The 17275-nt window shown below is 37.2% G+C and overlaps 1 protein-coding gene across 1 annotated transcript in view; it reads left to right on the top strand.

Annotated features, from left to right (window-relative positions):
- LOC129426605 (glycogen debranching enzyme) overlaps positions 1-17275 on the top strand; it is a 28858-nt gene that overhangs the window by 10890 nt on the left and 693 nt on the right. Inside the window, 16 exon segments of the mRNA XM_073864238.1 lie at positions 2051-2201; positions 4098-4226; positions 4362-4470; positions 4966-5100; positions 6851-6981; positions 7078-7214; positions 9047-9185; positions 9273-9443; positions 10378-10480; positions 10800-11025; positions 12236-12353; positions 13428-13563; positions 13711-13823; positions 14991-15202; positions 15304-15401; positions 15566-15653. Of these exon segments, the coding sequence (XP_073720339.1) occupies positions 2051-2201; positions 4098-4226; positions 4362-4470; positions 4966-5100; positions 6851-6981; positions 7078-7214; positions 9047-9185; positions 9273-9443; positions 10378-10480; positions 10800-11025; positions 12236-12353; positions 13428-13563; positions 13711-13823; positions 14991-15202; positions 15304-15401; positions 15566-15653 (2196 nt within the window).

The raw sequence follows: 17275 nt of genomic DNA, 5'->3' as shown, positions 1-17275 counted from the left end.
GCCCAGTTCCGATTTGTTGCCTGTATCCGTTTTTTTTACATCATCTTTTAATAGCGATACGATATCAGCTTTTACACTAAACACTTGGCAAAGCAATTCTAGGTAGACATACTGTACTGACCTGGAACAGAGGAAGTAAAATGTTGTTATATACACAGACAAATTGATTATACAAGATTATAGAGCTTTATATCTGTAACAAGACATTAAACTTCAACACTACTCCACTAAGTGGAGCTGTCATCCTCCATTGCACTGCTAAGAAGAGTCATGTGACCGCGGGTAGTGTCCACCTGAATTGACGTCATTTGCCAGGGTTGCATTTTCAATGACGCATGACACGCCTTGACATGGAAATATCCGATCGGTCCGCTTACATTGCTAATGTGAATGCTTGATCCGATTTATATCCGATTTATTTTTTTACATATGAATGAGGCTTGAAACGGATCTCAGAATATTGGAATCTATGCTTTCCTGTTTACATGTCTGTGGGTCATATCCGATCTGTGCCACTTCAAACAGGCAGTGTAAATCTGGCCTGAGTGGCCTGCTTTTGATTAAAAAAGAAAATATATTTTTTAATTTATATAATAACAAATAAATATCCGGATACATCCGGTTTCCTCCCACAGTCTCAAGACATGCAGATTAGGTGAATTGGAGATGCCAAATTGTCCTTGATCAACTTTTGTAGATCAATTTGTTTATAGATTAACCAGTTCTGGCCATGAATATAGACGGTTTCATCGGACGCACGTGATACACGTCTGGATCCGAACCTTACTTCCGGTTTCATTTTTTTAATGGTCTGACTAGTTGCTAAACTGATCTCTTGAATAAATGTCTCGTCGAAAATAACAAATGTTTTGGTTTCCTATGTAACCTATGTGTTGTTTTTTAACTTGTTTTATAAATAAACTACGTTTAAAGAACTTTGTGGTTATTTATTCTTAGCGGAGTTTACCGGAAGTTACGTGCGGACTGCGACAGCCGCTTGTTTATGTTGTTACTGCTGAAACCGTCTATAGTCATGGATGCTGGAATTCAGTAAATAATAAAAAAAAAACAAGTATATATCATGTAAAGAATTTTTTTTACATTTGACAATTGTAGAGTTTGAGTCTACCAACTTTTAGTTAGTAGTCCACATCCTAAACCACCTATTTAATATGAACACTAAATTTTTATATAGTTGTATTTTTATGTGTTATACTGTATGTCCCCCTTCACCACAAAACCATTCATAAGTAGTACATGTATATTTGTAGCAATAGCCAAAAATACATTGTATGGGTCAAAATTATAGATTTTTTATGCAAAAAATCATTAAGGCTGTGCAAAAAAATCGATTTTTCGATTAATCGTTTTTTTTTTACGTGGTCGATTCAAAATCGAGAGCAGAATCGATTTTTTTCTTTCAGATTTATTTCCGCACACATTGAACGTAAGATTAACATTAATCTAATAACTAGTCTTCTTCACTATATGTCACCATCAAGTCAGAGGTGTGGAAGCATTTTAGATTTCGCAAGCAAGACGACAACGATAGTGTTGTGGCTTTTAAATTCTTTTTATTACTTACCCACTTGTAAACTGCTGTTCACTGTTCTTTTTTATTAATATATTATTAAATCTATATTCATTGAGTTGAATAGAGAATCGAGAAAAAAAAAACGTACAGAGAACAGGAATCGAAAATTGAATCGAGAATCAAATTCGAATCGATTTGATAGCATGTGAATCGAAATCGAATCGATCTGGAACATCTGAATCGATACCCAGCCCTAATTAAGATATTAAGTGAAGATCATGTTCCATGAAGATGTTTTATAAATTTCCTACCGCAAATATATACAAAGATGTATTTATCATTACTTATATGTATTGTTGATGTGTTGTACATTTGAACAACTGTAAAGGTGATTTTCTCAATATTAATGGAAAGCTTATTTATTGAAATATAATTCATGATATAATTGAACTAATTGACACTTATAAATGGTTTTGGGGTTCAGGGTCAAATATGTTCATTATGTGTGTGTTACAGGTTTATGTCGATCAACTGGATGAAGACACAGTGGCTGTAACCAGGCACTGCCCCAGCACACATCAGTCTGTTGTGACAGTGGCTCGTACTGCATTTAAAAACCCTGACACACACCAGTACAAAGAACATCTGGCACCAATGTATATTCCAGGTAAAAACATAGCACTAAAGAGCTGTCTGTTTATGGCTTATTGATCGGGGACCAGCATGCTTTGAGTCTGTAACTGTTTTGGGCCGTCCTAAGTTACCACTGCCATCAGACTAATAGAGTCACGCCTGTGACCTCGTATTTTTAAATTCAAGGTGCTGTAGAAGGTAAAACTGTATTTATCTAGGCATAGATAAATAATAGCAATAATAAAAATTTTGCAAATTATTTCAATGCGTTATTTGGCACCTTTAAAAAGTTTGTGCATGCAAAAATGTTAACTTTGTCATTTACCCACCCTCAGGCTTTGACGGCATGCAAATGCTTTGATGAAAATCAAAACAGGCATGCACCTTCATATACAGTCACCTAAAGGATTATTAGGAACACCATACTAATACTGTGTTTGACCCCCTTTCACCTACAGAACTGCCTTAATTCTATCTGGCATTGATTCAATAAGGTGCTGAAAGCATTCTTTAGAAATGTTGGCCTTATTGATAGGATAGCATCTTGCAGTTGATGGAGATTTGTAGGATGCACATCCAGGGCACGAAGCTCCCGTTACACCACATCCCAAAGATGCTCTATTGGGTTGAGATCTGGTGACTGTGGGGGCCATTTTAGTACAGTGAACTCATTGTCATGTTCAAGAAACCAATTTGAAATGATTCGAGCTTTGTGACATGGAGCTTTATCCTGCTGGAAGTAGCCAATGCTCATGTAGGCTGTGGCATTTAAATGATGCACTTAAGGTTGTGCGTGTTGTGGCTTCACAAATGCTTTACTGCATACCTCAGTTGTAACAAGTGGTTATTTCAGTCAAAGTTGCTCTTCTATCAGCTTGAATCAGTCAGCCCATTCTCCTCTGACCTCTAGCATCAACAAGGCATTTTCGCCCACAGGAGTGCCGCATACTGGATGTTTTCCCTTTTCACACCATTCTTTGTAAACCCTACAAATGGTTGTGCGTGAAAATCCCAGTAACGAAGCAGATTGTGAAATACTCAGACCGGCTCGCCTGGCACCAACAACCATGCCACCCTCCAAAATTGCTTAAATCACCTTTCTTTCCCATTCTGACATTCAGTTTGGAGTTCAGGAGATTGTCTTGACCAAGACCACACCCCTAAATGCATTGAAACAACTGCCATGAGATTGGTTAATTAGATAATTGCATTAAAGGCGGAGTCCACGATGTTTAAAAAACGTTTTGGAAAAGGAGACGGGCCGACTACCAAAACACACTTATAGCCAATCAGCAGTAAGGAGCGTGTCTACTAACCGACATCCTTGCCGGGTTGCGTATGTGTGGGGCGGGTCTATCAACAGAAGGTCCAGATTCTATTTGGGTAGGGGCGTGTTTGTATAGGGGATTTCAAATATCAACATTTGCTTTCAAACATCATGGACTCCGCCTTTAATGAGAAATTGAACAGGTGTTCCTAATAATCCTTTAGGTGAGCGCATATAGGCTTATAATCGGCAGATTAAAACCACTTTTCCCAGTATCGGACAACGGACGATTGTTTATAAGCAGCTGATGATCCTAACATAGAGTTGTGATAAAGTTTTAGGGTGATTTTACTACTGGTTAAGAAGATATTCGAAAGTATACCACTTAACTATTGTAAAAATACTGTAATGCTTGCATAACTATTGCTTCATTTGCAAGGAAGATACACATAAACATATACATTGCTAAAAATACAGGCCTATTTGTTGGCAAAGTAATCAGAAATCTAAATTAGTGGCCTGTCCAGACCAGCAGGGAAAACTGTTGCACATAACACTGTATAATGTTGCATATTGTGTTACATTCAATTGTATTCCAAGAATGGGTGCTGTACTTGAACCCTGCCTAACATTTTGTATAAAACCTGTTGTTTGGTTGCGCAGGTAAAATCCATGAGGTGATTTTAGAGGCGAGAACGGTGGAGAGAAACGCTGAGTCATTCGTGCAAGATGAGAAGTTCATTAATGGCATGCAGAAGTGCATGGTTGAAATTCGTGAACACATGAAGTTAATACGATACTACAGCACGACACAAAGGCGGGGTGGATATTTTTTTTGAATACATGTACAGAAAAACCTGTTGTGTGGGAATTCAGACAAATTGTTATTGTTAGTTTGAGATGTTATGTGTTTTCCCTTGTAGTTAAAGGACAGCGAAATAGTTAAACGTGGAAACGCGACCACAAAGGGCCGTAGCGAGTTTGTTGAAGAGATTTTGTTTGAAAAGCTCACACCCGGTAGTGTTATAGCATTCAGGTAAAAGCACCCATACACACCAAGTGAAATTAATCCCAAATCCCATTATGTTATATGATACCTTCCTATATAATAAGTTGCACTGTTGTCTTTTTCTATGGCTGTTTATCATTACTTTGATCCCTACATTTTCTTGACTTGTCAGTCAACTTTGTATAAAACCCTATACAAAAGTAATATTTAAAAATACATTATACTTTTGTAATAGGAACAAAATACTCAACCTAGGCTAATTAAATGTGGGCAGTTGCTGTATTGAATATTACATGTACATGTGCATGTATGCATTCAGCAGACACATTTATTTAAATCAACTTGGTTACATTTTTTTTTGCTGCTGCTGCTAAATGCAATGCGCTACCATTGAGCTATAAGGAAATATTATTGATAATAACTTGTAATTAAAATAATTGGTAATCAAACCCAATGCTGACTCAATGCTTTACCAATTAAGCTACAGAAATGCTTACACAATACCTTTGTTTGATCTCATAGGGTGAGTCTTGATCCAAATTCTCAGAACATGGTCGGCTTTCTGCGAACTCAACTGTCACAATTTAACCGGACATACAAGCACGGCAGTCTCACTGACTGTAATGTTCCTGAGATCCTTAAAATACCTTTAGGATTGTGAGTCATTTTACTGTACTTTTTCTTGTTTAACCATGCTTAACTCATTATTTAAAGCTAAATCCACACTTTATTATAAGGGACCCTGTTTACACCTGGTTTTAAGATCCATCTCAGGTGACCAGATCAGTGGTCAGGTGAGACTAGGGTTGCCAACTTCTTACTCTGAAATACGTGAAGATGATCTGCAGCAGCAGTGCGGATATGGTTTTGTGCATACAGTGTTTAAGATATTTGTCAAAATTATTGCTAATCCCCTAATTTAAATATTAATTTATAACTTTTATGCCTTGGCAACATATGGTAGTTTTATAAATAGTTTTTAGGTACTTTTAACACAGTCCCTTAATTGAACCATTACCTTTAAAGGATTAATCAATTTTCTTAAAAAAAAGTCCAGATAATTTGCTTGCCGCAGTGTCGTCCAAAATGTTGATGTCTTTCATTGTTCAGTCGAGAAAGAGTTGTGTTTTTTGAGGAAAAGATTCCAGGATTTTTTTTATTTTAATGGACTTTAATAGACCCCAACACTTAACAGTTTAATGCAGTTTAAAATTGCAGTTTCAAAGGACTCTAAACGATTTCAAACGAGACATAAGGGTCTTATCTAGTGAAATGAAAAAAAAAATGCACTTTTAAACCACATCTTCTCTTCTTCCGTCCTGTGAGGTGCCAGGCGACGTTGCGTTCCGACGTTGTTGTATGTCGAATGATACTAATGAATGTCTTTGTGTCAGTTTATTTTTTAAAATGGTCCGCAAATGTGCGTTTCATATATGTAACGCGTGACCTTTCCATGGCATTACGCAATTGCGCAAGGTCGCGCTGGCGCGTCACACAGCCGGAGGAAGAAGATAAGTTGTGGTTTAAAAGTGCATATTTTTATTTTTCTTGCCAAAAATGACAATCGTTTCGCTAGATAAGACCCTTATGTATTGTTTGAAATTGTTTAGAGTCCTTTGAAACTGCAATTTTAAACTGCATCAAACTGTTAAGTGTTGGGGCCCATTAAAGTCCATCAAAATGAGAAAAATCCTGGAATGTTCTCCTCCAAAAAACATAATTTCTTCTCGACTGAACAAAGAAAGACATCAACATTTTGGATAACATGATGGTGAGTAAATTTTCAGGATTTTTTAAAGAAAATTGACTAATCCTTTAAATATACAGTATGTCTAATGTTGGCAACCCTAGGTGAGACACATCTGTATTTACACTTGGTAGTCTTTGTATTTTGAGGGGAAGGTCTAAGATTTATATTTGTGCATTTGGCAAATTTTGCATCTTATCTGTATATGGATTCTCTGGGAATTTAACCCATGCTTGTCATAATCCACCAGTTGAGTATTAGCAAAACTTTCAGTTTTACAAATGAATTCATCACATTATAATGGATGCCATGGTGTTACAGCATATGAAGAGTTTCGTTGCAAAACGAGATAACCACCGCTTTTTTAATTGTTCAGAAATCTCGTTTTTTGGTTGTCTCTTCCAATTAATTTTAATTGAACTGCAGTTGGTTTGTTTTGATTTAAACCTTCATAACTTAAAAAATACAGCTAAGTAGCACCATAAAACAAAATAATAACATGATAACATAATAATAAACATGTTTTGACAAAAATGTTAAAAAATGGATTTATCTCGTTTTGCAACGAAACTTCATATTCATAAAGTGAAAGAAAAGGTGTAAACAGGCTCATGTTGGGTCAGGTCAGTTACTGAAGCCTTATTTTAAACTATCTTACAGATTAATGTCCAAACTGACTTTGGCCGATCTGAACGTGGTGTTGTTTCGCTGTGAGGCTGAGGAACAGGAAGATGGAAGTGGCTGCTATAATATTCCATCCTGGAAGCCTTTAAAGTACGGAGGCTTACAAGGTATAAAATACCCCCTTAGGGCCTTGCCCATGACAGGTTTTGGGTTACTGTGTGTGAGTGATCATGTGATTGTGTGCAAACCTCATTCTGTCACAGGTTTTATGTCTGTATTGTCTGAGATTCGCCCCAAAAATGACCTTGGACATCCGTTCTGTGAAAATCTCAGACAAGGGGATTGGATGATCGATTATGTGATCGCTCGTTTGATTAATAAAGGCGGAGCCTTGCTTGAGGTAAGAAAAAATATCTCTATATCTTTTACATGTCTTCTTAAAGGGACACTGCACTTTTTTGAAAATATGCGCATTTTCCAGCTCTCCTAGAGTTAAACATTGATTGTTACCGTTTTGGAATCCATTCAGTCGAACTCCGGGTCTGGCGCTAGCACTTTTAGCATAGCTTAGCACAATCCATTGAATCTGATTAGACCATTAGCATTGCGCTAAAAAAAAACAAACAAAGAGTTTAGATATTTTTCCTATTTATAACTTGACTTTTCTGTAGTTACATCATGTACTAAGACCGACAGAAAATTAAAAGTTGCGATTTTTTTAGGCAGATATGGCTAGGCTCTATACTCTCAAACTGGCGTAATAATCAAGGACTTTGCTAATGTAACATGGCGGCAGCAGGCGTAGTAATATTACACAGTGCCCGAAAATAGTTCCCTGCTATTAAAAGTAACCAAGGGGACTATTTTCGGGCAGTGCGTAATATCACTACGCCTGCTGTCCCTTTAATAGTGTTTGCGAAAGTGTCACTGTTACTACTCATATTTAAGATTAGTGTAATGAGTATTATAGAGACTTTTTAGTTGGCTCTTGAGCTGGTAAGCATCGATCTTACCTTAAGATGGGCTCACACTACAAGATTAGTGGCCCGGTCAGATTTTTCCCTCCCGAGAAAATTGGATCCTGGACCTCGATTGGTTCGGATGTTCGGCTCAGATTATCATTTAATGTGTGACATTTACAGATCAAACCCCTCACAAGCAAATCAGGGCTGCCCATGTAAACACATTTTTTTTATTATTATTGTAAATGTTCACATTTGCTAGCTAGTAAAACTGAGACAGTCATTGGTTTGAGCCCCGGCTAGGTCAGGTGACCTTTTTGTATTGGGTTTGCATGTTGTCCCTGTGTCAGCGTGTGTTTACTCTGGGTACTCTGGTTTCCTCTCACAGGCCAAAAACATGCAAGTTAGGTATATTAGAGATCCCTCAAGATGTGTATGAATTAACTTGTGTGGATCAACTTGTATATGAATTAACCAGTTCTTGCTATAGCCATTGATGCTGAAATGGTGTGAAGAATAAAGAAAGAAAACGAAGACAACTTCTCCTCATCTCCATTTCTGTTATTGCGCAACGGTCATGATACGTTTTTGTTTCCACACTTCCACAAGCAGTTCCGCTTTCTACCAGACCTGTACGACAGCTTATTTTGCGGTTGCTATTTTAAAAGGTCTATTATTACCTCTTTCTTTCATTGGCTTTTGTGAAAGTAGTGATGTAATCATTCCGATTTAAAGTCCTAAATATAAAACATGTTTATATATTTTGCTCCTGGTTTGCTCCTCACCAGGGGGCTTCTCGGGTGCTGCAGGCAAATCACTCTGCCCAAGTAGCAGTGCTTTGCCTTCTGAGAATATAGTTCCCAGTATGTATACTGTTAAAAGATGGCTGTCTCTCATATGACCTTGTTATTTGTACACGGGGTAACTATACAAATCACAACACATAAATAGGAAAATGTTTGTGTTATTTTGTCACTTATTTGGAGCAGTATGCTAGCTGGAGCCATTCACTTCCAGTCTTTATGCTAAGCTAAGCTAGCGGGGGCTGCGTCACGTTACAGCACGCACGGAGATGAGAAAGGAATGTATGGACTTATCTAACTCTGGAGGACATGGTGAATAAACTAAATTCCCAAAATGTGGGCGTGTTCCTTTAAGAATATGATAAGAAAAATGCTCATTTACATGAAAACTTGACAGACACACTTAGAGGGTTTTGCATCTGAGCTTTTCAATTTTAGTTTTTTGTTTTTCATTTTCTTTTCTACAGGTGGGAAAGTGGTTCAGTGCCATATTTACGTATCTCAAGCATATACCACGCTACCTTGTGCCATGTTACTTTGATGCCATCATCCTTGGCGCCTATGCCACAGCTGTAGATGCTGCACTCAAACAAATGTCCAGCTTTGACCTGTTTTATGATCAGTTGTATTGTAAGCGAGAGGCATTTGCAAAAAGTGTTTCTTAAATGTGTTTTTTTTAAAACTGCAGCTTTGTTCAGAATGGCTCGACTTTGGTCAAGCAGTTGGCACTGGGATCGGTTCAGATGTGTGGGGTGGGTCGCGTTCCAGGTCTGCCCCCCCTTTCCCTTACACTGAAAGACATCCCGGTTCGCCTCAATCCTGAGACCAATCAAGAGGAGCAGTGTTGTGTTTCCATTGCCGCAGGTGGGATTCACAAATTTTAATTGCTTATATTTAAATGATAAGACCTTAACTAAGGGAGATTTCTTTTATGTGTAAATGGTGAATAATAGTTCCACTTTCCTAAACCTGCAATAGACATTAAAACAATAACTATGAACATTAAAAAGTGAAATTTAAAGCAGCACTGCCAAAAAAGCACAAAAATATGTAAATGTCCCTAAAACAAGATAAGTTCAGGTATTCAAATGCCAAAAATATTTTTTGATACTTGCTTTGTGCTTAAACCTAAATATATTAAAACTTAAAGCTTTATTATACATACAGTGAATGTCCCTCAGGATTATAAAGATGGATACACTGTTCAAATTTTAAATATCTTACATTTTAAAATAAGATTTGCTTATTGATTATTATTATTATTATTATTATTGTTATGGATATCATTATTCAGTAGAATAGGCTAAGAAAAGACTCTCTAAATTTAGATGGTGATTTCAGAGTCATGTGAATGAAATGGAATGATGTGAATGTCAGACAGAAAAATTTGAAGAGTCATTGTTTACTAATAGTTTTGCCAAAGGGAAGAAGCCGCAGGTTTATCGGAGTTCAAATCTTTTACTGTCGTCACAGCACTTACAATGACGCCTGAGATTAATACTCGGATATTTGAACAGGTAGATGAAGAGATGTAAAGATAAAATACAAGACAATTTAAGAATGACATAATAGCCATGATAGCATTTGAAGTTTAATATTAAATATTTCAATTCAAAGCTATCACAATTATAATGGAGATTAGATTTTTTTTCTTCATTTTTACAAAATGGACATTGAGCGTTTTTTAGATTTTAGTTTAGCATACAAAGTGTGTCAATGCTAAACCTGTTTAAATCTGATTAAAGGCAAAACAAAATGTCCTTTGTGAGTGGAATCCTAAGTGTTTTTTATGTTGTAGGTCTTCCTCATTTCTGCACCGGAATGTTCCGCTGCTGGGGCCGAGACACGTTTATAGCTCTGCGTGGTCTCATGCTTTTAACAGGGAGATATGTTGAGGCCAGGTGAGCTTTTTCTTCTGTTCACACTCATATCTTTTAAACCATGGGTGTTTAACAGGGGGCTTTGGGGGTCTGTAGTGGTATTACTGGGGTTCTCCATATGTTTAAATGGAACAATAAATGTAGGCTATTCATTAACCTCATGATATTTTTTTTAATATGTAAGCGAGTGATATGTCAGTTGAAAAATGAATTAAAACTTTCTTTAGTTTTTCAGGACTTAGAAATATTTGCAACTTCTTTATCAAATTAGATTTTAAGAAAAATGGCAGTTGTGAATGTTTTCCTTAATAATGCTTTGTTAATCCGGTCTGTTTGACAGAAATATCATCTTGGCATTTGCTGGCACAATGCGCCACGGTCTGATCCCCAACCTGCTTGGTCAGGGTGTGTCAGCGCGGTATAATAGCCGTGATGCAGTTTGGTGGTGGCTTCAGTGTATCCAAGATTATTGTGACATCGTGCCAGATGGTAGAGATATCCTAATGTGCCATGTATCACGCATGTATCCCACAGATGATTGTGAGCCACAGCCACCTGGGACAGTGGTAAGGAAAACATGATATCTTGCTTATGATACTTGCAGTACAATACACTCCACTGTTCAGTCTTTATGATGGAAGATAGACATAAGTGATGAGTTGGGTTGAATTCAACACAATATGTTTCACAATTTGTTACCTAATAGCCCCATGAAATCTAATGTGACTCATCTATACAGGCTTTTCAAAAATCAAATGTACCCCTCCCTTTACTGTACGTCACTCCCTGGCAAGTAGTAAAATCCTGTGGTTTAGATAACACTAAACTTCTTCAATACAATAAAAAATATTTTTGGCTCATTCCACTATGAAACTAAAGAATAGCTACTAATGGTGACATTTTTATAAAATATAAAGAGGAAGTTAAATTGCAGAAGGCCAGCATTGCTAGAGTATTTTTTTTTTTTTTGCATTTTATTAGCCTTTAAAACGAACATAGATACTGTAAAAAATTTTTTTATATATATTTATTTTTGTATATTGTTGTGAGGTTTTGGTGTGGAAGAACCCAAGTGCCGACAGCGGATGAATGACAGATACTTTATTTGACACAAAATAGAAAAACAAACCCATGAGGGGGCAAAACGGGACAGGATAAACACTACACTAAATTGACACTAAACTTGACATGATATACATACACTAAACTGCACAAAAACAAGACAAAGTAAACACTAGAAAAATACTCCTTCGATATACACTCACATGAAACAAGACAGGAACCAGGAAGAACAAAACACACGTGTAAAGAACATCAAAAACAAGGGCTGAATCCCAAACCGCCTACTTCCATACTATATAGTACGCAAAGTAGCGCTTTTTACATACTATATAGTATGGAAGTAGGCAGTTTGGGATTCAGCCATGGACTTTAAATAGGGAAAAAATCAATTACAAACACCTGAAACAAATCACAAATAAGGGATCGGGGGAAAAGTGACGAGACCCGGGAAATGCGTGATCAGAATAAACCAATACTAAAACCAAGCATCTCCCGCATAAAACATGGTACTGTCAGAACCCTGTCACAATGAACTAGATGTTATACAAGACAAGATCCTGACAATTGTATTGATGTAGAAAATAAGTTTTGTGTTATGTTTTTCATTCTGCTTGTAAAATTATCCTTAATTTGCTTATTTATGTTCCCTTTCAAAAAAATTGTTTAATATGGTAACTGAAGGTTTTTGTTATTGTGTGCATGTTCTGTACTAAGGACTACGAGCAGCCATTGTATATGGTCATTCAAGAAACCATGCAGCGTCATGTGCAGGGAATAAACTTCAGAGAGAGAAATGCAGGGCCGCAGATTGACCAAACCATGCAAGATGAAGGCAAGTTTCTTAAAGGTCACATAACACACACTGTTTCTGCATTTCTGATGTTAATCTGGAGCACCTATAGAGTAGTATTACATCCTTTATATCTCCGAAGAGTCTTTAGTTAAATCAGATTTATAAAAGTAAGATTAGCTTTACCGATTCTTTCCAATAGCGTACGAAAAATTGAAGAAAGAGGAGTTGCTACCGCGGGAGAAGCGAGTACGAGTCATGCAACACTATACAACACTGTTTAACTTATGATTCACTACATTTTCGTGTCATTTATATAATATGTACGCGCCTAACATACAGAAGTCTTACCGCATGCAACTCATGTCCCGGTTGGGACTTTCAATGAAATCCAGCGCATCAAACACACGCTGCTACCCCGGATAATAAACTATATCCATTGTTTCCATAATGCTGGCTTTCTTCTCCTTACTTTCAAAAACACACTTCTTCTTTCGTGCCATTGTTGAGTCTTGAAATTAAACAAAGCTGTGTCGCGTGATGTGATGTTTGTAAGTTCTAGCATCTCCCGCTGATTGACGAGTGGGCGGGGTTTTCCAAGGGAAGTGCCCATAAAAAGAAGTGATACGTATAGAAACCCCTAAAACGTCAGCTGGACCCGTAATCGAAAAAAACTTTCCAAAACTTGTACAAACCCTAGTGAAGTGCATTCGGCACAGAAATACTCTGTAACACGTCCAACTGCTTTTTTGACACTTTGCCTACGTTTAGCATGAGGAAACAACTCTATAACTGTGTTAATAAGTCAGAATGCATGAAATATCATTGAACCACAAACTTAAAAATCAATCATTTTTTAGCCTGATGCTAATGGTCTAATCAGATTCAATAGATTATGCTAAGCTATGCAAAAAGTGGTACCGCCAGACCCGGAGATCGGGTGAATGGATTCCGAAACTGTAAAAATCAAATGTTTAACACTTTAGGGGAGCTGCAAAATTAGCATATTTTCAAAAAAAGTGGAGTGTCCCTTTAACTGCTCAATCATTTACTATTGGTTTGCACACTTGCCTGTCAAAGACAATACCTCACTTTGCCTATTGTCCAATCCCATAGGTTTTAATGTACAAGCCAAAGTAAATCTTGAGACAGGTTTTGTTTACGGTGGAAATGGCTTCAACTGCGGGACATGGATGGACAAAATGGGAAAAAGTGTCAGAGCCCATAATAAAGGTGTTCCAGCCACACCCAGGTACTATTGATGCCCACTAGTTAGCATACCAGTCATGCTAAACCTCAATAGTAATGCCATACTATATTTAGCACAAAGGAATGTTTTCATGTGATTATAACAAATCTTCAAAATGTCAAACACGTATTGATGTTTATTTATGTGCAGGGATGGCTCCGCCGTTGAGATTGTTGGTCTTTGTAAGTCAGCGGTGCGCTGGCTGACGACAATGAATGAGAAGGGACATTTCCCGTACTCCTCCGTTACCATAAACAGAGATGGTACGTCCTTTTTTTAAACATATTTTATTTGCATAGCAGGGAAACAATTTTACATTTTTGTCTACCACCCATTCCACTTTATACACTCACCTAAAGGATTATTAGGAACACCTGTTCAATTTCTCGTTAATGCAATGGTGTAATGGTGTGGGGGATGTTTTCTTGGCACCCTTAGTGCCAATTGGGCATCATTTTAATGCCACAGCCTACCTGAGCATTGTTTCTGACCATGCTCATTCCTTTATGACCACGATGGCTACTTTCAGCAGGATAATGCACCATTTCAAAAAACTCGAAATAATTTTAAATTGGTTTCTTGAACATGACAATGAGTTCACTGAACTAAAATGGCCCCCACAGTCACCAGATCTCAACCCAATAGAGCATCTTTGGGATGTGGTGGAACGGGAGCTTCGTGCCCTGGATGTGCATCCCACAAATCTCCAGCAACTGCAAGATGCTATCCTGTCAATATGGGCCAACGTTTCTATAGAATGCTTTCAGCACCTTTAGTAGAATTAATGCAGTTCTGGAGGTAATAGGGGGTCAAACACAGTATTAGTTTGGTGTTCCTAATAATCCTTTAGGTGGGTGTACATTGTTCATATTGAAAGTATACATAACAGTAAGCTAGCATGCAACTAATAAGAAATAATAAAACGTCACTGTAATTATGTTTACAGTAGGATCCAGTATTCAAGCATTTGCATTTAGGTTTAATTCAGATTTCCTTTCTAACAGATATTTCATGTTTGGTTGAATGTTTCGTGATGAAAGATTGTAATTAAACTAAACAGATTTAGTGCAGAATGCACAGCACATTTTTGTGCCAAAAGGCCTGTTATTCATAAATATCTACAAATGTTGTATACCCTTGTGTGTTGTATCGGCCATACAAATCATACAGTATTTCAAAAACATCTAGCTGATTATTTTAATCCTGTTCTGCATTCTTTGTCACTCAAACACATTACAGCATTGTTCAAACATGTGATAACATCTGGAGATTAGCATGGTTTACAAGAACTGATAAACAAGATTTCAGATTTAGTTCTTTAGATTTTTCTGTCATGTGTCAGTTCTTTGAGATAAAATTTTTAAGCATTTAGACAATGAAATTACTTAAGTTTGAAAGATTAACCATGGCTTGTACAATATGGTTTTCAGGTGAAGAACACTCAATGTCCTATAAAGAGTGGAATCAAAAGATCCTTGAGAATTTTGAAAAGATGTTCTACGTGTCAGATGATCCTGCAGACCCGAATGAACGTAACCCTGATCTGGTCCACAAAAGATGCATTTACAAGGACAGTTACGGGGCATCCCACCCCTGGTGTGACTACCAGCTCAGACCCAACTTCACCATCGCCATGGTGGTGGTGAGTTCAACCAGACACTTGATGATACCAGACACTGTGAACAGCAGTGACTAGTGCTGTTTTGTTAAGGTTTTTGGCCCGTTCTTCCATTTCTTTTCCAGGCACCAGAGTTGTTTACGGCGGATAAAGCTTGGGCAGCTTTGGAGATTGCAGAAAAGAAGCTGTTAGGCCCTTTAGGAATGAAAACACTAGACCCAGAGTAAGTCAAAACACATGCTACCATTGACTCTGTGTAAAGAGTGCTCAGTTCTAGCTGGTTGCCCAAACTCGGTTTAAAACAACACATGCTTTTTGTATAGTTTAGAACTTGAGTATATTTGCATGAGTGAAGTCTGTAATGGGATTTTTACTTTTGTTTAACAGTGATATGGTGTACTGTGGTGTCTATGACTGTGCTGTGGATAATGACAACTACTGCTGTGCAAAAGGATTCAATTATCACCAAGGACCTGTATGTTTTCATACTTTACACGTGTATATTATAGGGTTGGGTGCAAATTTAATTGAACTTCAATGTAATAAAGCAACATCATCTTACTGTGCATGCTTTACTTTAAAGGATGTGAATATTATCTGTACCTCACTTCTCTTCCTTAAACAAATTATACGCAATGTCCAGACAAAGGCTTTATGGGCCTGTTGTTTTCACATTATTTCATGTTTCAAGTGATTAATAAATTTCACTGCCACATATTCACAATGTTTTTTGTGCAACTTGTGTGCATTGTATGCACATGCTTTATTTATGATATCTTGTTACAATATTTGTTACTCGGAAGTAAAAGTAAAAAGTAATTCACAGTTATGTGCGTAGTTTTTATGAAATACTCAACCTGATCTCACAAATTTCTGTGGGATAGTCACAGAATGTTTTGCAGATTTTTCTGTGGCATTCTCACTAGAGGGTGACACGGGAGTGGATTTTCAAACCTCTCCCTTCCCACTCCCACAAAAAAATCCAGTCCCAATCCCACGAAAAAACATCCAATCCCGTCCCGATCCCAGAAGAATGACTCCTATTCCCTCCCACTCCCGTGTTGTTTTTTACCGGAATCTGTCAGTTACAGTAAAAAAAAATACAGTACAGATAACAGCATAGCACAGTTTATGTTACTTCATTGAACTGAAAGACAGTTTAAACAATGCTTTTTTATTTAAACACATTACATTTCCTGTAAATCATCCATGCAAACACACACACACACACACACAGGCACGCATGCACACAATGTATAACCAGAGTTTATTTATAAAAACTGTATATTTGTGTACAAAGTTGGGTATCATAGTTTTATAACGATTCCCAGTCCCGCCCACTATCGCTGACATTTTTTCCTGTCCCGTCCCAATCCCGTGATTAATAGTGATTTTGTTCCTGATCCCGCAGGATTCCCGAAAAAATGTCAGCCTCTAATTCTCACGCGTTGGTTACTCAACTGTTTTGTCCTATTTTCTAACCATTGTCACTTCGGTTTAGGGTTAGATTTACATGTAATGACATCCCTACCCAAACCAAACTGTAACCCCAACGCCAGGCAACGATTGTTTAAAGTTTAGAAAATATAAAAAAATGTATCCGAAAAAATAGTATAAACCAATACTTAAATTGACATACTAACGCCATACAAACACCAAATCTACCCCTAAACTCAAGCGACAATGGTTTGAAAATAGGGATAAAAACGCAAGAACGGCACGGAAAAGAAAGCCCGTGGCAGGGCCACGGAAAAAAGTGGAGATCCGTGAAAATCCCGCGGAAAAATGAGCAAAAAATTCTGTGACTGTCCCATTGAAGTTTGTGAGATCATGTTGCAGCTACTGATAACTTATCTATCGAATTGTAACAATATTAAATAATAATCTAATCGAATTGCCGCAATAATCGATTGGACACAATATCCAGCTGTACTATTTAACATTAAATTTACTTAAACATTTACATTACATATTCTTCATTTTATCCAAAGTAACTTACAAATCATAGAGCATTATTAATGAGCTATCAGAAAGAGAAACTTTGTAAAAAAAAAACCACGTTCAAGTACGGTAAACAGTTCCCATTTCATAATTTAT

The sequence above is a fragment of the Misgurnus anguillicaudatus genome, chromosome 25 (assembly GCF_027580225.2).
Source record: "Misgurnus anguillicaudatus chromosome 25, ASM2758022v2, whole genome shotgun sequence".
NCBI lineage: Eukaryota > Metazoa > Chordata > Actinopteri > Cypriniformes > Cobitidae > Misgurnus > Misgurnus anguillicaudatus.
This window is presented reverse-complemented; position numbering and strand designations above follow the sequence as displayed.